General features: G+C 35.1%; 2 protein-coding genes across 2 annotated transcripts in view; one reads left to right on the top strand and one right to left on the bottom strand.

Annotated features, from left to right (window-relative positions):
- The window catches only part of LOC116417913 (DNA fragmentation factor subunit alpha-like), a 243,519-nt gene that overhangs the window by 8,102 nt on the left and 210,062 nt on the right, over positions 1–25,355 (bottom strand). The window lies entirely within an intron of this gene.
- LOC116738693 lies at positions 16,920–17,846 on the top strand. Its single transcript, XM_032602173.1, has 3 exons — positions 16,920–17,360; positions 17,443–17,710; positions 17,788–17,846. Exons 1-3 carry the CDS (start codon positions 16,920–16,922, stop codon positions 17,844–17,846), a joined length of 768 nt encoding a protein of 255 aa, XP_032458064.1.

Here is a 25,355-nt window from a genome sequence, read left to right as displayed (position 1 = left end):
TTTGTTAGAAATCATAGTTTGGCTCAGAAAACATACTAATAAGCCAAAAAATCTTACGAACAGTAACAATAAGCATTTTTTTCTGTATCATGAAAAATCCGAACACCAATATAGAAGTAAATAGTGTCACGGGCGCCGCGGCTTTGTCTGCTTCTCAAACTCGCCTTCGTGGTGCTACCGCGCCACTTGATACAAATTTATAGTTATATATGTTCCCGCGAGCCGTGCGACTGTACACCCAAGCTGATCTAAATGTTCAATATTTTAACGTTTTCCATCAATTATCTATGATCATCTTTAATGATAAATCTTAAATGAGATCTCTACTATTAGGTATACTGCTCTATTAGGTTTACTTCTAAAATACTCTTATGAAGTTTGTTATTATTAAAAATAATTTTTTAAATAGTAAAACCGTATTCGACAATTGATGCATTGGAGCGTATTATATTTTGATTTTAAAATATTAGACCTGAGAATTTCAGGTAAGAAACTCATAGTGATTTCACAATCAATAAAGTGTCATTCGATTATTGACAACTGAATTTTATCTATTTATAAAATTTCAAAAATCAACTTTTCGCGTGTGTATCGAACGTTATTTTTCGATACAGGGAGCGAAAAATGTGCTTGAACGCACGCAGAGCGGTGCATTTTACGCATACTATATCAAAATATATTTTAAATACTGACTTATTTAATAATTCAAATAAGTATTAAAAAAGTGATAATAAAATGAATTTATCTTTATATAAGGATATGAAATATGATTTAGTATAAAATTACATAATTTTCCATACTTATATTAATCGTTAGTGGAACAAAAATTCTGCACATAACAGTTTTCATCTGAAGATTCCAGACTAAAACAAAAGATAACTGAACAAAACAGACATTTTCGTCAGAAGAATATCGGAATTAAGACAGAGAAAAGAGTTATTCACAGGTATTATTAGTTTTTTTTTTAGTTTACGTTAATTAGATTCTATTATCGAGGTGTTACGCGTGCCCTATACGCTCTATGTTGAATGATAATAATTTTAGTTCTGATACTGACCACCTCATTTAATTTTACATATATTTTCTGGCGCCACCTATCGCGTAACACCTTGAATCGCCAGGTCGCTATTCGGCAGTCCTTTTCTTATAGTCCACGATGTGTATAGTGTAAATCATATGCACACTTACTAAAAACAACTTATTGATTACTTAAGGGGGCACACCACCTTTGAAATTAAAATCAAAATTTTTCGTTAAAATGTATAAATACTTATATAAATAAACCAAATTTTTTTTACTATTCTTAGACATAATTACCTTTATTTTGATGGTTTTAGACCTTCTATATACCTCTACAATACCTACGTATAGTAGGGAGTCCATAATTCACTGACCGTAAGATTCCAAAGGAACGAATGGCCTAAATGAGCTCAAACTCCAGGATATTATTTAAAAGTACATTAGTTATGGTATGAATGAGGGGATTTTGTTTAAATTTCATAGAAAAAGTTTTACAAGCATATTACTGATTTTTTTTTTATCAATTTTTGATTAATTTTAATATAATTATCCTGTAACTTTTTTCTATAGAATTTAAAGTAAATTCCCTCATTCGATATGCACTTTGTCTTCAACAAGTTTTAATAACTTTATTCGTAATAAGAGCAGTCGTTTTTGAGTTATTGTTGAAAAATCACATTTTGACCATTATTATTTTTAATAATGAATAAAAAAAGTATTTGACAGCTGGAAAACCAAATTATTTGTAATAAGCTACTCGGTTACAACAATATCCAGTTGAAAAATGTTAGGGACATGATGCTAGGAGTTACATTTTTCCAAAAACTGCTTCCACGCAAAAATACGTAAAATAATAGTTTATGCATTTCAATATTTCAAACAACTTTCAATCACGATGATTTTTTATAGGTGCAGTAGTTTTTGAGATATTTTTAAAAAAACATGAATTTGCCGTTATTATTGCTAATAACAAACAGAGAAAGTATTTGCTAGGAGGAAAACCAAGTTATTTTCAATAAGCGCTATTAATAGAACCATATCGAGTGGAAAAATCCAAGGGACAATTAAAAAAAACACAGAATGAACAATAACCAAAAAAAGTTTTTTGAAGCGTTATCTTTACAAACTCACAAAATGTATTTTATAGTCGGTCCCGGAGATTCATGAAAACCTTTAGATTTGACAAATTTGAAAATTGCATTTTTACAATTTGAATCTGATAAAGAAAAGTTACGGAAATCAGATTTAATTATTTGGGATGAAGCTTCTACAATACCTAAAAAAGCACGATAAATACTTGTTTTAACTTTACGTGATCTATGTTATACTATCATTCCTTTTGAAAATAAATTAATAGTTTTAGGAGAAGACTTTTGAAAAATTCTACCTGTTGTAAAGAATAGTAGAACTATTATAATAGCAGAAATTATAAAAGAATCAGACCTTTGGTTACACTTCCATATTTTAAAGTTGAACATAAACATGCGTTCACTTGATGGAAAATTTGAAAAAGTATTATTAGAAGTAGGAGAAGGAAAACAAGAAAAATTTAAAATATTTCGAAGAATGAAAAACGAATGATATATGTTTAAAAATTTTTAGTTACAGCATAGATTTTTCATTAAATAGTGTAATACTCACTTCTCACAATGAATACTGTTGTTATGAGTTGTTATGAGAATTAATATTAATTTTTTTCTTCTAATTAAAGTTTTCAATAAAAATTTTTTAAATTTCGAAATTTTTCGAAAATTATTTGTCAACTTTAAAAATCTTGCACTTCTATTAGTTTTAACCAAAATTACTATTTGTTTTTCTCCGAAACAATTCGATTTTTTCATGTAGGAAAAATCTGAAATGTACTAGTCTTCCTGGAAAATCTGAATCGTACTAGTCTTTGTAGCAAATCTGAACCGTACTACTCTTTGTAGGGACCGACGATATATAATATATAAGTTTTGGATGGCTCATTGTCCAAAAGTTTGCAGACCCCTCTGTTTTTTCATTATAGAATACAAACGCTGCCGTCAATTTTTTTCACAGAATATATCAGTATGACATGAATTCATAAAGAGGGACTTTAACGACGTGCAACGACATCCCTATAAGAGGAAGCAAAATTTTTGAGAAAAATCGGTTTTTACATTTTGGCTCTTTACTAAAAACCGTAATCGAGGCACAAAAAAACTCATTTTTTCCAGTTTTCGATTTATTATTGAAAAAATAAGTAGTTTAATCACTTGAAATTTTAATAGGATAGCCAAGGAGAACTTCCAACAATAGACGACCGCCAGTATACTGGTGGGATAAAGAAATCGACGCGGCCCGCAAAGAGTGTCATCGAATCAGAAGACGGGAACAGCGGGCTAAGAAGAAATACTACAAGACTGGTCGTGCTAAAGAAATAGTAGACGCCCTAAATAATGAAATAAAGAATGCTAAACGGATACTCAAGAGGAAAATCAGAAAGAGTAAAAGACGGTGCCTGAAAGAGTTACAGGACGAGGTTGAGCTGGACCCCTGACGGTGACCATACCAAGTGGTAATGAAGAAGATAAAGAGAGGTTATATCCCCCCTTCTAAAAGCCCGGAATCGCTGGATCGTATTTTGACAACACTGTTTCCCCTTCAACTGGAAGTAACAGCTATTCCTGAATCGGAGACGAATGACGAAACCATTTCAGCAATCACGACAGAGGAATTACTGGCTGCATGCAAAAGAATTGGGAACAACAAGGCTCCAGGCCTGGATGGCATACCCAAAATTGCATTGAAACAAGCTATACAGGCACGCCCCGATGTCTTTGTGCACTTGTACAACTCATGTCTTGAAGAAGGGACGTTTCCTAAGAACTGGACGAAGCAAAGCCTGGTGCTACTACCAAAAGGAGATAAGCCACCTGGAAAAGCTTCCTCATACAGAGCACTCTGCATGCTGGACACCCTGGGCAAGATCATAGACCGCATAATCGGCGTTAGGATAGACCAAGTCATTGATAAACCAGGCGGACTTGCGGAATATCAATACGGCGTCAGGAAAACCGCTCCACTCTTGATGCCATAAGCTTAGTAGTTGACACCGCTAGAACTGCAGCAGAAGGAGAAAGATGGAAAGGAGAATCCAAGAAGTAATATGCTATTATTACACTGGATGTTAAAAATGCGTTTAACTCAGCCAGTTGGGGCAAGATACAGGAGGCACTACAAAAAAAGAGGTACCCGCGTATATAAGAAGGATTATGTCTGACTACCTAAAAGACAGAACCCTTTTGTATGACACAGAGAGCGGTACGAAAACCTATCAAGTAACCTGAGGGGTCCCACAAGGGTCAGTGCTCGGCCCACTATTGTGAAACATCATATACAATGGCGTACTTAGGCTAGAGCTACCCGAAGGTGCAACATTTGTAGGGTTTGCAGATGACATTGCAGTAGTGGTAGTAGCAAAGCAAAAGGAAGAGGTGACGGAAATCGCTAACAAGGCAGTAAGTATAATCCACGATTGGCTAAAGCAGACTGCACTTGAGCTTGCAAGCCATAAAACAAAGGCTATTCTTATAGCCAGTAAAAAAAAAATAGAGACAATAACGCTGTCAGTGGACGGACACGAAATTAACACTTAGCCGACCTTTAAGTACCTGGGAATCACCATAGACACGCTAGACTAACGTTTAAGCAGCATCTTGAGAGGGCGAGCGATAAGGCAGCAAAAGTTGGCGCTGCACTATCGCGACTTATGCCAAATGTAGGTGGGCCAACGTAGGGCCAAAGGTTACTCCTAGCCAGTGTAACTACATCAATTATGTTATACGGTGCCCCAATATAAGCGGACGCTATGTTGGTGAAGTCCTATGCACGAAAGCTGTCAACAGTTTATAGGAGAAGTGCATTGCGGGTCGCTTCTGCCTACCGAACAGTATCAGAAGATGCAGTGTGCGCTATTTCAGGTATGCCGCATATTGACCTTCTAGCAACAGAACGAAAACATATATACGAAGAAAATCGGCGTAATGACAATACTCAAAAGGAAGTTTGGTAATCCGCAAAGGAACAAACCCTAGCTGCGTGGCAAAGACGATTAGACTCCAGTGGAAATGGGCGATGGACGCACCGCCTTATACCATGTATTGTTGGCTGAACCAATAGACGACACGAGGAAGTGAATTACTACCTTACGCAGTTTTTGAGCGGACATGGGTGCTTTCGAGCCTACCTACACCGCTTCAAGATAGAGGATAATCCAAATTGCCCAGTATGTTTAGAAGCAAACGGAGATGCGGAGCATGTCTTCTGCAACTGTTCGCTATACGAAATGGAACGAGAGGGACTCGAACGGTACCTTTAGGCTAGGGTGACCCCTGAGTCAATGATGACAGCTATGCTAGCGTCGAAAGATGGCTGGTGCGCAGTAAACTACTACGTAAGGACTATTATCAAGAAGGTTAGAAATGACGAAGAGAATAGAAAGGAAGGACATGGCGAAACAGCTAAGTAAAACTGTTGCTAGACGAAGGCAACTAGGTAATAGATAGAAAACGCTCCTCGAACTGATGCAGAGGAACGTAGGTCACAGAGTTAAGCTCTCACTTCCCTGCCCGATGCAGAGAAACGGAGGTGTCGGGGTTGAGTATGTCCAGAGGATGGCCGGTCGACGCTGCTCGAAGTAGACGGCCGGATAATGCGACAGGAAGCAGACAGCTGGACGATGCACAAGGAAGAAGATGACAGAATGATGCAGAAGACGAGTTTGATCCTGAACTCCTAATCACCTTGGTGGATGGGGGATGTACGGAAATGTCAAACTTTAAAGGAGAAGCCAAAAAAGGATAGTTAACGGACCCCACGGAAGTATTGTTCAACGAGTAGTACCTGTGGGCATCCGGTGTCGGAGGGCCACTTGTGCATAGCTTGCTCTGCCTACGCTACATAAAAAAAACACGCGCACATACACATCCATACGGAGATTTTCTAAAAACACTTACCATCACCAGATATTGCTGGTTGTAGTGTATAGCTATAAGTCGTAGAAGCTACAGGTTGCACCAAGCATTCTGCTTGTCTTCCCCATTTGATTGTGCATCCAGAATGGTCTTCTAATTGAAATTCACTTTTATCTTAAGTAAAAACATTTTCTATTTCTTTTTCTCTAAGTTTAAAGATTTGTATCTTATTAAGAGACTTTTATCTACAAAATTAAGAGTTTCATCCTTAACAACTTCAAATTCATTAAACTTATGCATAGAGTTTAATACAATTTGTTCAATGTGCTCTTTTCAATCTTGTTCTTGCTGTGTTATAGGAGTTTTCTTCAGATTAAGTGATTAAAATGTTATTAAAAGCAAGTTTACCACCTTCATAGGATTTACAATTATTTTATTCCACTTTAAACATTTTAAACTGTAAAATAAAAGGCTGTTCTTGTTGTTCATATACTGTTATATTTAACGCGTTGAAGTACACTTTTAAACTCAAAGAAATATAAAGTAGAACTGACCAAAATAATTAAAAATGTGTGTGAATGTGTATGTGTGTAGGCGGTGCTTTGTCAAATCGTAAATCAAAAATTTTTTTCTTCTTTAACCTACGGCAAATATATTCTAGAAACAGTTTTCAATGCACCTAAATATTTTAGATTTTCAAATAACTTTTTACCAAAATGGTAGGGAGCCAAAGATGTCAAATTTAGCAAATTTTAGGTTTTTAGAACAAATTAATTAATTCATAGCTCCTCAGGGAAGCATTTTTCACTATAGGATATACTTTTTTTTGTAAAATTTTCTCACCTTTTCAATAAAAATATCCTTAGTCATATATATATATATATATATATCTCTCTTATAAGAAATTTAAACCTTAATATTGGTGAAAGTAAGAGTTCGATTTGGACTACGACCACCAGAAAATTTACGGAGATACCTTTTTATAGTGCAAGAGTTTCTACATAGGTCCCAGAATGGCAGAGACCCTGTATCTTTGGCTAGACATGATGATATCCTTAAATTTTTGTTAAAATGATTAAACTTCATATTTAAGAGGGCACACCACCTTTGAAATTAAAAAAGTAAAAAAAAAATTAAAATAGAAGAAAGTTACATGATAGTTATGTTAAAATTAATCAAAAATTGATAAAAAAAATCAGTAATATGATTATAAAACTTTTTCTATGAAATTGAAACCAAATCCCCTCATTCATACTATTACTAATGTACTTTTAAACAATATCCTGGAGTTAGAGCTCATTTGGGCCATTTGTTCCTTTGGAATCTTACGGTCAGTGAATTATGGACTCCCTACTATACGTAGGTATTATAGAGGTATATAGAAGGTCTAAAACCATCAAAATAAAGATAATTATGTTTAAGAATAGGAAAAAAAATTTGGTTCATTTATATAAGTATTTATACATTTTTAATGAAAAATTTTGATTTTGATTTCAAAGGTGGTGTGCCCCCTTAAAGCCTGTGGCAAAGCCTATGAACTGCTCGGAGCATTCCTAAAAAAAAAAATCACAAAGGTAGCAAACATCTTTTCTTTTGAATTTTCTGTACTCCGAACCTGATGTAAAGTCACATATCATATTTTTGTCAAGTGTTTCTATATTTTGATTATGTTTCTTAACTAAATTCTTAAATCGCAAGTTTCAAAAGCATTTCTAATTATATGTTTAAGATCATATTCTATAAAAAGACCGTGTACGTTTGTGCTATCACCGACTAGGAGTAAGAGGACCTAAATTTGCGAACAATCCTCGCATATTTGGTGCTTTTTAATTATGTTACTGTCAGATGGTAGTAAAGTGTCCGATAATTTTTGCAGTTGGTACTTTGTTTTTGATAAGTTATTGGGTTGCGGTATGAAAAAATTTAGGAGAGCTAATACATTTTCGAGCGTTCTTTTGTTTACTCCGTTCTTAAAAAAAAATTTAAATACTATGAATAGCTTTACCGACGTTTAATGTTGATGCAGCATACAACTCCTTAGTCATCCAAGCCAGGTTTCCATCTGTTTTAATACTTAAATCGTCTCTTGAAGTTTCCGTATAATCCATAAGCGATTGTGTGGATAACGTACTGCAAAATCCGAATGATGAGTTAGGCTCGAGCAAACTAATGTTTATATCCGCTTCGAGAATCTGTTATAAATTATACAATATAAAATACAAGTATAGTCATTGTTAGGGTAATAGTGAGTTTACCGAAATAACAATGTGATGTTACAAAAAAGAAACACGGGTGCTGGCTTACTCTCCCATACGGGGGAGATCAGTACAACCGAATATCGCAGCAGAACTGTCTGATTTTATAGAATTGATTACATTCGGAAAATATTAATTGACACAACTTACTTGATTCTTATAGACGAAAGTAATTGTTGACTTGATCCGAAATAACACCAAAATATTTTCAAAATTAGAATGACTCAAAAAAATCAGTTTGGCTTCCTTCCTTCAAAACAATTAGATAAGACGTCAAATCAATTAAAACGCAATGGGCTGAATTCCTTTTCTATGACTTTATTTAGTAGCTTGAAAAACTTCTAATACAAAATACTCCACGTACAACTTTGACTACAAAACTCTAATTGAAACTTTGACTAAAACTCTAGTATCAAACTCTAAATTGAACTCGATGCGGTACTCAAAATGAACAAATACGTCCTTCTTTGAGGAGCGTCGGGGGAGGCAAGCTTGAAGAAAAAGCGTCCCAGCTTTCTCCCACACAGGGTCTTCTCCATACTCCGCACTTCAGCTTAGCCGCTCTCTCTCTCTCTCTCTCTTTTGAAACGCTCATCACTTCTTCTTACTGGTCCTTGGTACTTTTTTACTATTAGATTTTAATAAAAGAAATAATAAGTCTAATATTTATTAGAAAAAATAATAAACATTTGCAAATCTGAACCGTGGATCCGAATTCAGATTTGGAATAAATCGATTTTACTTTAAATTATTATTTAACGAATAATATAAAAAGAAAATTGATTGTAAATGAATTAAATAATAATAATAATAGTAGGTCCGGGATTGTGGGTAATGGATATGCAACGCAATAATTATAAACTCTTGCTTATATTTAAAATAGTGTGTATATTAACAAAAATAATTTAACATAAGAATAATGCCTATTATTGCTATTATTCTTTTTAAATCAGATTTAGTTACAATTTTGTTTATTTTTTGATGAAGACTTCTGTTATGCGATTATTAAATATTATTAAATTCTACGCTTAATTTTGCAGTAGATTTCTATATATGTACTAAGGCGTTTAAAAGTGCAGCCAGAGTAAACTAGGGCGCTTGAAAATGCTGCCGCTAGTGATTGAACACAGGCCTCGCATGGCCTTTTATAGGACCCTAAGAGAGCGCTGATCGAGCCGCCGAAAATATTCGCACGTTCACACAATCATACTATCATTCATTCATATTTACATTTCTCATTCATACAAACATACTCGGATGCGCACGACTCACCGTCGCTCGCTTACGCTCACATATATATATATATATATATATATATATATATATATATATATATATATATATATATATATATATATATATATATATATATATATATATATATATATATAAATAGTGTTACGCAACGCGCTGCTGTTAATGCTGGCTTCGTAGCTGGAGAGAGAAGGGGGACGCGCACGCACACATGCGCGTCGATGGCCTGCCGTCGCTGTGTTGCTTACTGCGTAGCTGCTGGTTTCGTAGGAGGTGAGAAGAGTGAGGACGGCCGAAACATTCCGTGCGCTCGCTGTATAGGCAGAGTCGGATGTTGTTTAGGATTTTTTAAATGTATATGTTCTAGGAAGTTACACGCCGGATCGTGTATAGGGCATTACACACTCTCTCTCTCTCTCTCTCTCTCATTAAGTCTCATCTATTGCTTTAAGGGTCACGGGTGTTTCGGGTTTATGTTGGTTCTGGGCATTTTGTATTGGGTTGCTGGAAACAGGATTCTCCTTTTTGTCTTGTTGTTGGCTCTCCAGCCTGGCTATTTTTTCTTTCAACTCCAATATGGTTTCTTGTAATGGTTGTAGCTTGTGCAGAGGGGCTTCATCGGCTTGTTCTTGAGACCACTTTGCTTTTTTTTTAATTTATTTAAGCTTCAAATCTTTTTTTACACGATTTAATTGCTGTAGAAAAAAAAATATATATACAGAGAAAGAAAGAAAATATACATAATAGCTTATAATTTAATATTACATTCTTCAAGGAACGCTACAATAGATTTACAGCCTGGTACGTAGGGTTCGTGAAGTATGATCGAAGTTTTCATAGGAAGTGGGAATCCAGCCTTTCTTAGGCTTACAATTAGCTTAGTTCTTTGGTTGTCGTACAGTGGGCACTGCCAGATGATATGACCCAGATCTTGAATGCTGGATTTACAAGTGCAAGTACTGTCCGAGATTATATTAACACTGGCTAAGGAGGCAGCAAGATTATAGTGGTCAGCACGACAACGGTTAATAGTGAGATTTCTGGGTAGGTTTTTATTTTGAAACCATGGGCGACAAGCATCTTTGTAGTAATTTTGAAAGTAGTAAATGCCTTTATCAGGGCTCATTTCCAGGAAATGGAATTTAGAGTTTTTGATTATGGCCTCTCTGTAGCTGGCTTTCATATCAGTGAAAGGTACGAGAGGCCTTTCTCTGATCACAGGATACGTTGCTGCGTTCTTATCTAGGGAGTCCGCTAAATCATTGCCTTCAATACCGCAATGAGATGGAATTCAACATAGAAGAATCGAAGCGCCGTTTGACATTGTTTGTGTAAATTTTTGATAATTTTTTCCTATAGAAAATAAGTAAGGGTTTGTTCTTATATCTAGTTTACGGTGTTTGAGTGCCTGTACAACGCTTAATGAGTCAGAGAAAATAATGATATCCTTGTTGGTGTTTTTGAGAGCAATATCCATAGCATCATTTATGGCAAGAGACAGCAGTAAAAATAGAGATTAAGCTATGGAGATTCCTGACAATCGTGTCATTGTTATTGGTGCAAATGCAGGCCGAGCCAGTAGTGTTCATATTTCTGTCTTTGCTACCGCCAGTGTAGATTTCTAGGTATGATTGATTTCTCAAAAGCCCCCGTAACAAAAGTTTTGGAGAAGGAGATGCTTTAAGGGATTTTCCAACTGTGGTATTGATGGGAATGGTACTGGTTAAGACATAGTAATCGAAGTTAAATATTTGGTAGTTTGTAGACTTAATAATAGGGATAGGAGAATTGAACAGATGTTTAATGCACCCTTCAAATAACCGATTGCGCTTGACAGTTGATTTTTTTAGTACTTTATTAAAATAGGTTTTGATAACTTTATGGACTAGAAGGTTCTCGTTACTGAGAATTTTTAATAAGTAAGAATAGAAAAGAAAACGTGTTCTTTCTTTGATCGAAGGTAGTTTGGATTCTGCTAGGATAACATTCAGTAGAGTTGTGATTCGATAACCAAGGGCTGCACGAATAGCGCTGTATTGAATTTTTTCTAGTTTGTTCAGGTAGTCCTTTCGTACAGGAAAATAAGCGAAGCAGGTGTATTCGAGGATGGATCGAACATAGCTTTTATAAAATATGATTAGGACGTTGGGATGGGCACCCCACCAAGTGCCTTGTAGAAATTTCAAAATAATAAGAGCTCCATGACATCTCCATCGAATGTTATCGATTTGTTCGCAGAAATTGAGTCTGCAGTCGAAAATGACTCCGAGAAATCAGGCGGAATAGCTGGATATTATAGTACAATTGTTGTTAATTTCTAATTTTGTCGTGCCTGGAAGAATGCCATTTTGGTTGAAGTTGATAAATAAAGTTTTGTGGGGAGCTAGATCAAGTCCAGGTATGAGAGCTGTTTGTCAATAATCTTGATGGCCTTTTTTAGAGAGTTTATGTTTTTTGAGCAGAGTGAAATATCGTCTACAAATTGTAGAACAGTGACTGTTTTAGGGATGTCCTTCATGATAGAGCAAACATAGATAATAAATAAGAGAGAACTCAGGACTCCACCCTGAGGGACGCCTTTATAAGATAGTCTGAAATCATTGAAAGTTTCAGTGTAAATCTGTCTTTCGTAAGTCAAAAATTTAATAAAATTGATCATTTTGGATGAACAACCTAAATCTGCGAGTTTGATCAATAAGAGTTCAATGTTGACGTTGTCAAAGGCGCCACTCACGTCGAGGAATACAGAAAAAAGATTTTGTTTTTTCTTAAAAGCTTCTTGAATTTTGATGGTTAGGTTGAGTATATTATCTGTACAGGATTGTCCTTTTCTAAATCCGCTTTGAAAGCTTGGTAGAATGTTTTGTTTTTCAATCCACCATTGTAATTTATTTTTGATAATTGTCTCAAAAAGCTTGCACAGTGAAGATGTGAGGGAAATAATAAAATTAAATGTGATAAATACGTCAAAAATGTCTAGGTTTATAATTATCTCATTCAAATAATATTGTAGTATATACATACGTCTTTTAAATTGCATAATTGTCTTCTAATGTATAATGTATGATGTACATGTTTGTACTTAATATAAAATTAAATCTATGACCGTAATTTATTGATTGATCTTAACACCTTTAACCTTCTTTTCCATATTTTATTGAATATACATTTTATTGATTTTATTTTAATATTTCAAATATTTCAAATACTGATTTTCTGAATCATAAAAATGGTCGGTAAAAAAAATAGAAAAATCCAAGGAAGAAATTCATGAATATAAGAAACGCAGGATTGAGCAAATAAGAATAAATCAGCAAAACTACAGAAAACAAATTTCAGATAAAAAATTAACTGAAAATTCAGAATCAATTGTTCATGATAGTGTAGATAATGTTAATGTTGCAATGAACACACACGTGACTAATAGTTGTTCTGTAAGTACTTCTAATAGTGGTAACGTTTCTGCAAATGATTTAGATTATTTACGTTCTATAGCTTATGAAAATCACTGTTATTTTAAAAAACAAAAGCAAAATGATGATCCAAATAATACAACTCTTGATGTCTGTACTGTAATTCACCATGACCATTCTTATTTTAATCAAAACATGAATGTTAGTGGATTATTAAATAATAGAAATAGAAATATAAATGATAAGCAAAAGATTACTGAACACTTTATTGGAGAAATGAATATCGAATGCATTCACTGTGGAGCTAAGCATTATGAAAGTGAAAAAGTTGCGAACAAAGGCAACTCTTTTAATGATTGCTGTAATCATAGAAAGGTAAAACTTTAATCAACTCCTGAATTTCCTGATGAATTGAAAAAATTATTTGATTCAGAACATGAAATGTCACATCAATTTTTAAAAAAATATTCGTTGTTACAATAATTTATTTGCATTTGCATCATTTAATGTAAATTTAGTAAACTTTAATGATAGACGACCTGGTCCCTACTGTTTCAAAATACAAGGACAAATTTACTATCAAATAAATACTTCTCTGCAGCCAGAAATGAACGAAAAACCTTCCTATGGACAACTTTTCATTGTTGATGCTAATGAAGCAATCGAACACCAAATGCATGATTTTAATGCAGATGTACACTTAGATATTGTGCAAATGCTTGAAAATATTATGCGTACATACAACATTTTTGCACAATCATATGAAATTATAGGCGATGAATTAAGAAAGCAAGAAAACTTTCGATCAGACAAGGAGTTGCAATTAATTTTTTCATTAAAACCAGGAGTAGATAAAAGACGTTATAATTTTCAGAGGGTTAATGAAGTTGCTTCAATATTTTCTACCACTGCTGATGGAGAAATACCTAATGCTTATGTGGTTATAAGCAATAAGCATACAAAAGAGTTGCAAACAAGAGTGCGATGGATCCAAACGTTGAACCCGTGGATTTATCCTGTGTTTTATCCTCATGGTTCACGGAGATGGCATAGAGATATGCAATGCGTAGATGGTAAAGGTAGGGTATCAAGAGCAGCTTACGTCAAATATAAGATTGCTATCAGAGAAGAATTTAATGCTTTACTTAGGGGTCAACGTTTATTTCAACAATATTTAGTTGATTCTTACGTTAAAATTGAAAGGGATAGTATAGAATACTGTAAGTCTCTTCAGTCGGAACTACGAGTTGCATCTTACAAAGATGTGATGGGTAATTTAGAAAAGAAAACTTGTGGCAATGAAAACGCAAGGGTGGGAAAATTTTAAATTTTACCTTCTACTTTTGTAGGGTCTCCAAGTTACATGTTACAATGTTACCATGATGTTATGGCTCAAACGCAGAAGAAAGGAAAACCTGATTTATTTATTACAATGACTTGTAATCCACGTTGGAAAGAAATAGAAAATAATTTATTACCAAGTCAACAGCCTTCGGATAGACCGGATCTTTGCACACGTGTATTCAATTTAAAAAAAAAATGCTTTACTTGATTATATTATAAAAGATAAGTTTATTGATAGTCTCGACTTTGATAGAGACTTGTGAATCAAAACAATTAATGTGAAAATAACAACACGCTCTTTAAATTTGAGATGAAAAGGTATACTATGTATACCGTCAAACTATTGATGTTTATTGAAAAGAAAAGAGTGTGATTACAAATGTATTGACTATGGAAAATTGAAGAGTATTAGAAGAGTGTTAGAGTACCGACGCATTAACAAACAATATTGTTTAACGGTCGACACTGTGAGGCGAATCCTCACAGCGCTTCGGCAATACGAAAACTGAATAACACAAATCAGCGAAAGCGGCAGAAGACCGCTCGCGAAACAGGCGGAGAGAGATAGAGTAGGAGCGAGCGAGCGCGCGTTGCCATGGCAACCTCATTGGTGCCGTGCGGGCTAGCGAAAACCGTCGAATTTGAACTTAAGGTGACAAGCTTCTCGAACCTTCTCGCTCTCTCTCTCTTCGCATATTAAACTAATATTCGAACAAAGTTTTTTGGCGATATAGCAGCATATATTTATGTGATTGAATTTAAAAAACGTGGTTTACCTCACTGCCATATATTAATAACTTTATCTGAGCAATGTAAACTTGATACTGCACAAAAAATTGATAAGTTTATATCTGCTGAGATACCTGATCCTGATTTCAATCCTGAGTTACATGATATTGTCATGAAAAATATGATACATGGACCATGCGAAGATTGGTGTATAGTTGATAACAAATGTTCGAAAAAATGTCCAAAACAATTTCAGAATGAAACTCTTATTGATGCTAATAGTTATCCAATGTACCGTCGAGGAGGTACTGGAAGAACATATAATCGCCCTAATAATTATAAAGTTGATAACCGTTACGTGGTACCATATTGTCCAGTATTGTCTTTAATGTTTAATTGCCATATTAATGTTGAAATATGTTCAAGTATACAATCTATTAAATATTTGCATAAATATATATACAAGGGATACGATGCTTCTTCTGTAGTTATTACAAATAATACCTCTGACAATGTACTTATTGAACATGATGAAATAAAACAATTTGTGGACACTCGATATGTTGCTCCAGCTGAAGCAGTCTGGAGAATTTTATCCAAATTATTGCACGATAAAAGTCATGTTATTGTACGATTACCAGTACATCTTCCAGATTTTCACAATCTTACAATTCATACTGGGCATAACGATCATGAAATACAAAATGTCTTTGAACAAATAACCATGTTAATGGATCATTTTGCCCTTAATTTACGTGATCCAGAAGCTCGGAAACATTTATATGTCAATATCCCTATGTATTACGTATTTAAGACTGAAAAAATAGACGGAAAGAAAGAAAGTAAATGGCAAAATGGAAAAAGGTTCATAAATTGTATTGGTCGTATGTACACAGTTAGTCCAACGCAAGTTGAGTTATTTCACTTAAGAATTTTATTAATGAGAGTCAAAGGAGCAACAAGCTTTGAAGATTTAAGAACAGTATATAGAGAAATTAAAGAAACATTTACAGCTGCTTGCTTGGCATATGGCTTTATTGAAAACGACGAAGAATGGACAAATGCAGTGAGAGAGGCCACCATTTTCATGATGCCAAAACAATTACGAAGTATATTTGTAAGAATTTTAATGTATTGTAATCCGTTAGAACCAAATTAACTATGGGAAGATTTTAACGATTGTATGTTAGAAGATTTTTCACGCCGTCATACTAAAGAAGATGCGTATTTAAAAGCACTTATTGATATTCAATCTATACTTCAATGTGAAGGCTGATTTTCCGCAACTTCAATATTTGATAGAAAATATCAGTAACACAAATTTTTCAGAAAATAATATTAATGAATCTTGTAATCAAGATTATTTGATTATTGGTCATTAGCGGATGAACATATTAAACGAGAAGCAAAAAATAATAGCTAACAAAGTTTTGAATGCAGTAATGAACGGAAACTGTGATAATTTAACAAAACATGATACTTGCTTTTTTATTGATGGGCCAGGAGGCTCAGGTAAAACGTTTGTATATGAAACCCTCTGGTATATTCTTAACGGTAATAATAAAAATGTCTGTATGATGGTTTTTACGGGCATTGCAGCTACGTTACTTCCCAAACGTAAACCCGTGCACAAAATATTTCAATTATCTGTACCATTACTTTCAGACTCATCTTTGAATATTAAATTAGAATCAAAAGAAGCTGCTTATTTAAAATCTACAGATGTTTTTATTTGGGATGAAGCACCTATGGCTCCAAGGTATGCTATTGAAATTATGGACAGATGTTTACGGGACATTATGAACAATGATAAATTATGTGGTCTAAAAATTATTGTCTTAGGTGGCGACTTCTGACAGTTACTTCCTGTCAAAGTTCATGGAACTCGTAGTGAAACAATTGATTTATCTATCAACCGCAGTTTAAATTGGAATAAATTTGTCAAATTTTCTTTAACACAAAACATGAGAGCCCTACCTCAAGAAATCCAATTTGCGAAATTTTTACTCGATGTTGGAGATGGAAAATTAAATGATTCTGATGATGTATTAAATATTGATCATTTTCCTCCTAATTGTATTATTCCATCTGAAGTAGACATAGTAGATGATATTTATGGCAATATTTTTGCTAAGAAGGAGTATCGAAAATCTATTAATTATGCAATTTTATCTGCAAGAAATGCTGATGTCAAGGAAATCAATGAAAGAGTTGTGAATTTACTTGACAAGACAACAGAAAAAGTTTATACAAGTATAGATAGCACTGAAAATTGTGATAATGCTGGATTTGATAATGCATTATTATCAATAGAATATTTAAATATATGGTCTCCTCCGTCGCTTCCACCTTATGAATTAAAATTAAGATTAAACTGTGTTGTTATACTCATACGGAATCTAAATGTTAGCGAAGCATTGTGTAATGGCACTAGATTACTGATTTTAAGTTTATTTAATAATATATTAAAATGCGAAATATTAACAGGCGATAAAAAAAGGAGAAATCATATTTATAAATCGTATCACCTTGTACTCGTCAGAAACTGATTATCCTTTTATATTTAAGAGAAGACAATTCTCAATCAAAGTTGCTTTTGCAATGACAATTAACAAAGCTCAAGGTCAAACCTTTGAAAAAATTGGAATAGATTTGCGAAGAGCAGTTTTTAACCATGGGCAATTATATGTTGCTTTATCTAGAGTAAGAGGTTGGAATTCCATAAGAATTTACTTAGATGATTCTGAGAAAAAAGGTATCAAAATTTTCGTATTTAAAGAACTATACGTATAGTTTAAAGTGTTGTTAAAATAATACAATTTGCTGTTATAGATATTTATGCTACAAGAAAAACACCCAACCTAATTAAACGATACGAAATTCGTACTTGAGCATTTAAAATCAATTGAAATCTTCTCTCCTCATACATATTTACATAAGTCTATTGTAACCCTTAACATTTTATCAATCTTACATGAAATCTTACATATTTCATTGACGCTGAAATCTATCGCAAAATTCCTAAACAATATTGCAATGTAGCGGATTTCTGAAAAAAGATGCTACAATTGCCATCTTGCGTTGAGATACATTACTTGTCTCGCATAGAGTATAGGTATATATAAACAGCTCTTGAGTATTTCGCGGGAACGTACGCATGCATTGCAATTATGCATACGTTTGGCATTTGCTAAGACCTAAGAAACGTAGAACGCAATTACTTACTGGATTGTTTCAATTAGTGAAATAAAAATAATACACGCAAAATTGATCAAGAAGATTTTACTTCTAACGAAGTAATCGATAATATTAAGATGGGTGACACTACTGTGTAAGTATGATACATGAATGTCAAAATGTAGGTTATGTCTAATGCATAGAAAATTTCAAAAGAATATGTTGATGAAACTTTTGATATTTTAAATTTTAAATTATTATTCCACTGTTTGTATCTATTTTTATATTAATTCTGTTTCTGCGATATTATTGGTTATGTGACAAAAGTTAGTCATAACTTGCACGCAACGTCCAGCAAAACAAAATTCTACAAATTCGTGGTTAATAATGCTCATGGACGAGAAGTCCAAGTTATTGCTTGGAAAGAAAACATCTCTAAACTTCAGAAGGTTAAATGGGAAAGGTAAGAATAATTTTTATGTTCAAAAACATTAAATGTTATGTAGAAAATATAATAAATAATAATTATGGCCAAAAATTTAGATTGTGTTTGTAGCTTCTACAAAAGCTTCTGCGATAAGAGACAGTCGATACAATAATGGTAATGTTGGTTTCGAGCTTCTTATTAAAGACAATTCTGATGTTGAGGTATACGACACATATGTAGAAGCAAATAACATTCCAGTTGAAGAGGTGTCTATCTTGGGAACTTTCGACAAGATAAATTCTAAGATTTGTAAGTACACAATATGTATCCACTTAATATGAGATGCACACTTACACTGTTTTTACATTTTTTCTTTCAACAATTTTTTTTTTCAGTGATCGAAGCTTACATCAAAACCGAGCCCTACAAATATCAAAATAGGGATTTTGAATTCATGATTGGATCTATTACTGATTGTTTCTATAAATTAAAAATTAAATGTACTGCAGATTTTGAAATTCCAATTTTAAAAAAAGGAAATGCTGTACGTGTTATAGGTGTAATGGTACAATATTCGCCAGGACCACCTGCATTGAAAATTGAATCGATAATCCCATTACCTAACAGAGGAAGAGTTTCTTTTGTTGATATACTTGGTGGATTCCGCAACAAGGAATGATGATTCATTACTCTATAACTAATTTATATTCATGACAATAATTATAAATTTGTACTTTTATAAGAAATGTAATAAAAATACATATTTTCAATTAAACTTTTTACTTAGTGGGTCATAATTTTAATTATATTGAAATATTTAAAATTTAACACATGCAATAAAGAACAAAATAGTTTGCATAAATAAATTTTACAGTTACATAAGTTTTTAATAACTAACTTTTGAGTTTCTTTTTCATTTAAAAATATTTAGTTCGTATTTAAAATCAAGATTTTTATTGTTTTATTTACAATCTTCAAAATATTTGTATACTATGCATATCAAAATATTAAATTCAATAAAATCAAATCAAAATGTAATAAGCTTTCAATCAAAACTTTGAAATCTAACGAGACTACATATTTTAGCAATGACATTTTTTAACTATTAATCGAATTAGTAAATTCTTATATGACAATATTGCAATCATTTAAGCTACTTCTTAAAATAGGTTATAATGGATAGGTAAAAAAAAACACAGATTTTTTCTTCTTTATTATCCAAATTATAAAAATAAATAACACAAATTATTACCATAGTCATATTTGCAAATAATGAATGCGTCGAAATTAAACTAGAAACATTTAAGAAAAGGGTTCTCCTCTACTTAATAAATATAAATTATTATAATCATATTTTCAAACAATAAATATGTCGAAATCGAACTTGAAACAATTAAGAAAAGATTTATCCTCTAATCAATAAATACTTAATCTCTAATAATTAAAGCTTTATAAATAAACTTTCATATTTTTAAACTCAGCGAATATCTTCTTTGCCATGCATAAACTAAAAAATCATATCTTGATAACCTTTTAAAGTTGCGACGCTGTGCCTCCCAACACAGGTGCGCAACACCTAGAGCCTCGCATGCACTAGGATTTTTCTAAACGTAGGATTTGACCGCGATCATCACGTTTGGGAGAACGCTAGGGAGAGAGGAAAATGATCACACACAATGGTTAAGTTTTATTGCACATTTATTTCGCCCAGCCCTTCACTACAACACGGTGGCTGTAGTGCCTCCCGCGCACAGCCACGCAGGGCGTACGCTGGGACGCTCAAACACGAGCCACGCTCGTGCAGCAGACGGCTGGCCACAGGCCCAGGTCCAGTCCGCTGACGGCTGACTCTCTCTCTCCCTCTCTTCCTCACTCATTCTCTCTCTCTCTCTCTCGCGTCTGCACGTTAGCCCCCAAGCCGTAGCCTGTAGCGTCACGTGGTACGCGCTCGCGGCCTCGCTCGCACACGTACGCGCTCGACTCGGCTCTCACCGGTCGCCGCGCGGCCAGTGTGATCTCTCTCTCTCTCTCTCTCTCTCTCTCTCTCTCTCTCTCTCTCTCTCTCTCTCTCTCTCTCTCTCTCTCTCTCTCTCTCTCTGTCTCTTGCGTGCATTGGCCAGACGCCTCGCGCAGAAGACGTCTTGGTGTGCGCCCGCACTGCACACCAACACCCTGGTCTCTCGAGTTCTCCCTCTCTAGTGTGCCCGCACCACACTCGCCTCACTCTCGGATCTGTCTCTCTCTATCTCTCTCTCTCTCTCTCTCTCTCTCTCTGGTGAGTCGCTTTGACAGCTTTTCATTCTACTCCTACTTTCGCACTGCTTTTCTGCCGCTTCTTGCCTTCGGGCCCTCTTTTGTTGTAGATTGTTGCACGCTCTTTTTTGCAACCTTTACGACGACATATAAATCGCTGAAGGTTGCAATTTATTTTCAACATCTTTTCTGCACAAACTTTCTGCACGGCTTCTAACCTCAAAATCTACTCGGCTCGGCTTGGCTTGGTTTCCCGCTCGCACGGCGTCTCTCTCCGCTCCTAATCAACATCGAGGAGACATCTACCGCATCGAGGGAGAACTTCTAAGGCGTCTGCACATTGTTTGAGGTCGGTGCTTTCTCGCTCTTTACACTAACGCTCCATCTAGCCGTAAGAGTTATAACACCGACTCTACCACTCCGTCGATAACTTAACATCACACCACGAATTTCTGCTCTACCGACTGCCAGTAAGTTATCGACGAAAATGAGTGAGAACGGCGAAAAGAGCGGAGAAGTGCCTTTTCGGCAATGCGGCAGCTGTAAACCGCCTATTCAGCACAAGGAGCCGAAAAGGTGTGCTTTTTGCAAGCTCCATTACCACGTCAAATGTCTGAACACCATCAACATCAAGACAGCCGTGGTAAACGATAGGCAGTTTATAGCCTGTCCTCCCTGTGCGGACGCCAAGGGTGCCAAAGCGGGACTCAGGTCAACATCGGCGGCGGGGGTGACTGCGACAACAGCGGCTAAGACCACCCCAAAACAACCGGGGATGAAGAAGACAAGATCGGCACCACCATCAGCCAACACTTCACGAAGTACATCACCAGCTCGCTCATCACCAACCATCGAAGCTGCATTGAAGGACATTCGTGAAGCTCTCGATGACATCTGCAATGCTCATGCGGAAGCCATCCAGACACAAAACATCGTGTCGGAGAGGATCTCGAGAATTGAGCAACGTCTTAGCCCGCTGGAGAAGCGCCTAAAGGCCCTCGATGAGCTGCCAGCACTCAAGACTCGCATACTTAATGCTGAGTCCACCATCACCGAGTTGCAGGCACAAGTCCAAGATCTCTCATCGAGGAGCCCAGCATTGCAGCAAGACAACAACAACAACAGCAACAACAGCATCAGCACTGCGGAAATTATCAGCCTCCGCAGTGAGCTGGCTGAGGTCAAACGACGGCAGGAGCAGACCTCAAATAGTGTTGTTGTCATCACGGGCTTGCACTACACCCGTGAGACCTCGCTGCATCTTCTCGCGTTTGCAGTCATAAACGCACTTGACCCAACGGTCCTGCGGAGAGATGTTGCATCCGTCAGGGTCATGGGTAGGCTCGATGCACCCCGGAACACCGCCAGGAGTGACGGCAGATTGCCACCACTGGCCGTCACCCTCGCGTCGAGTGCACTAGCACGAGCAATCGTCGTTGCCAAAGCTCGTAAACGCAAGCTCCACACCAACGAGATGGACGCAACCGTGATGGAGGAGGCCAAAGCTCTGAGCCCTAACCACCAAGGGCTCATAAACATCAATGAGCTACTCCCCACCGACGTAAACAAGCTGCGTTCACGGGCTAGGCTGGAAGCCAAGAGGAGGCAGGGCTGCCGAACGTTCGTCAGAGACGGGAGATTGTTCGTACGCTGCAACGATGACAACGAGCGTGCCACCGTCATCACCACCGACGCCGAGCTGGATAATTTTTTAGCTCGGATCCCGCTCGCCGTAAACATCACTCCACAATGAAGCTGCCACACATACATTTCATCCCATCACGTCCGCCATCAAGCTCATCCAACGTGTCTTCATCGGGTTCTAAGGTATCTCTGTCTGAAGGTCTAAGGGTCTGTCATTTTAATGCGAACTCTCTCACGGGTCACATTGAGATGATCAGGCTCTTTTTATCCACTCGCTCTTTATTCCACGTAATATCTGTTACTGACAAGGAAAGGTACCCAACCCGAACTCACCGATTTTGATGATTTTCATATATGTTGTAGAACATAAAAAAATAAGAGACACGTATTTTTTTTTATCGGCTAATTTTCACTTTTAAGGGGTAAAAACCTCCCCTAAAGTTAACCCCCAAAAAGCGTTTTTTTTTAAATATCTCGGCTTAAAATTAATATTTTTCAATGAAACAAATTGGAGGTTATTTCTTACAAAAAGAGCAAGTATTTCATGGTGATTTGAAGAGTAAGGGTAGCATCCCCTATTTTTTAGGGGTTGAAAACATATATTTTTTGGCATAATTTTATAATAAAAATGTTTACACCGACTAAAAAAAATTGGAAAAAATGTTTAAACATCCTTAATAACAAAATTTAGTTGACGTCTTTCGGTGTTTTCATAAATATTATCCCTAAGGGGGTAAACCACCCCTAACACAAAATAACTGTAAATATGTAATTCAATACATAATATTTCGTAGAAAGTTTGTATATAGAGGTTTTCGAGGTCGCTGATTACAAATCTGTTATCAGATTTTGAAAATTCAAAATGGCGGAACCAATATGGCGGATGGAAATATCGAAAAAAAATTTTATATAATAAAAAAGTTTTAAACGACTAAAAAAATTGGAAAAAATTTGTAAACATCTATAATAAACAAATTAAGTTTTTCGATTTTTTCATAGATACTACCCTTTAGGGGGTAAACCACCCCTAACACAAAATAACTATAAGTATATTTCAATCCATAATATTTTGTAGAAGGTTTGTATATAAGGGTTTTCGAGATCGCTCTTTGCAAATCTGATATCAGATTTTGAAAATTCAAAATGGCGGAACCAATGTGGTGGACGAAAATGTCGAAAAAAAATTTTAACTTTCATAAAAACTTGTTATAAATGTGTGATCTTTGTAGCCTGTACATGTGAACTAAAGAGCCTTAAACCCTAAACCCCTAAAGAACAAATAGGCTAAAGGGTTGTGCTTTTTAACCAAACCACCTCAAATTCCTAAATTTGTAAACAAGAAAATTCTGTGTGTGAAGCAGTTTTATAATTTCCGTAGAAATTGTTATCAGAATGTTATTGAAATTCCTTTATTGTAAATTCAACTTATATTGTATTTTTGTTTATAATATTAGAGTATAATAATAATCTACAATCTTTTATCTTTGGCCATAGTGCATTTTTTGTATTGAGCATAAAATATATTATTTTACGATGTTTTTACAATAATGGTAGTCCTCATAAAAGTGTTTAAAGCACAATGCTTTTTTGCACCAACCACATCGTACAATTGCAATGTTTGTGCACCCTTCTATTTCACAATGTGTTGCACAAGACTTTCCAAAACTGAAATCTATAGGATTATCAAATTTATCTGGTTTTTCATTGACGTAACCGCTTTTATACCAGGAATATTTAAACAAATCTATATATCTCGGTGAAGACAGTTGGTTGTGAACCAATGATTGAAGTTTAATTATATTATTTCTCACATGTAAATTCATATCATGATCCATTAACATTACATTATCAGAAAATGTTCGGACAAAGTTTTTCCAAATACGGAATCCATAGACATCAAGTGGTTGTATTTTGCCTGTGGTTCCAGTTGAAATTTTTTTTATGTTAATAATTTTATTTTGTGGCATTGTTTCTTCTATAACTTTGTCACAATGACCACTCCAAGAATCAAGTAATAGTATTGAGTGATGGCCTACATAGGGATAAAATATTTTTTCCAACCAGATTTTGAAGTGATCTGCAATTAAACGACTTACTAATTAACTGATCAACGATATTACAATGTAAAAATTGTTATTAGTTCCCTTACTTGTTGTTAATTTTCCAGATTTGGATGCTTCCACGTACATGTTTTCTGGTCTAAATATGTTTTGTTCTACAATAGGGCCAAACTTGCCACTTGGTTCCTTTAAAACAAGAAATAGCGGTGACAACAGTTGTCCAGTAGCTGATATTAGTGGCTGTATAGTATAACTATGCGTTGTTGCTGAAATTGACTGTACCAGACATTGCACTTGCTTTTCTCCTTCTACTGCTAATGTTCTTCCAGAATGCATTTCTAGCTGAAATCCGCTCTGATCTGTATTATACAAATTTTCGAGTCCAATCCTTGGTATACACGATTTAACGTCATCGATAAATGCTTCAGCTTTAGCCGTAAGTTCTGCACTACTTTCTAGTGTTTTTCTTGTTATGAACTTATTTATTTTCCTAGAAACTATTCGGTGTGCTTGCTTAAATTTGAGTAACCAATGTTTAGAAGCTTTGAATCTAATATCATCAAAACCAATTTGTTTTTTAGCTTGTAAGGCCCATCGAATTATATCTTCATCATGGATAATTGAACCACTGTCGAGAGCTGCTTGAAAATTATCCAGGGTATACTGACAAATTTGTGCTACTTTTTCTCTATACGTGCCACCTTTATTAATTGAATGAGCCCAACGACGTAGCTGACTAATAGATGATACTTTTTTGAATCTGTTTTGCACTGTTTTGAGACTTAAATTTTGCTTCGTTTTGCTACTTCTCCAAAATTCTACAGCTCTTTTTTTGTATT

The sequence above is a fragment of the Nasonia vitripennis genome (assembly GCF_009193385.2).
Source record: "Nasonia vitripennis strain AsymCx chromosome 5 unlocalized genomic scaffold, Nvit_psr_1.1 chr5_random0006, whole genome shotgun sequence".
Taxonomy (NCBI): domain Eukaryota; kingdom Metazoa; phylum Arthropoda; class Insecta; order Hymenoptera; family Pteromalidae; genus Nasonia; species Nasonia vitripennis.
Note: the sequence above shows the minus strand (reverse complement) of the source record. Positions and strands in the feature narration are given on the sequence as shown.

Bases quoted from the DNA above. Each gene is read 5' to 3' on its own strand.
- LOC116738693 (XM_032602173.1), top strand. From the start codon at position 16,920: ATGAGAGCCCTACCTCAAGAAATCCAATTTGCGAAATTTTTACTCGAT. The intron at 17,361-17,442 runs GTTAGCGAAGCA...AAATATTAACAG, and splicing joins TACTCATACGGAATCTAAAT to GCGATAAAAAAAGGAGAAAT. The intron at 17,711-17,787 runs GTATCAAAATTT...TTGCTGTTATAG, and splicing joins AGATGATTCTGAGAAAAAAG to ATATTTATGCTACAAGAAAA.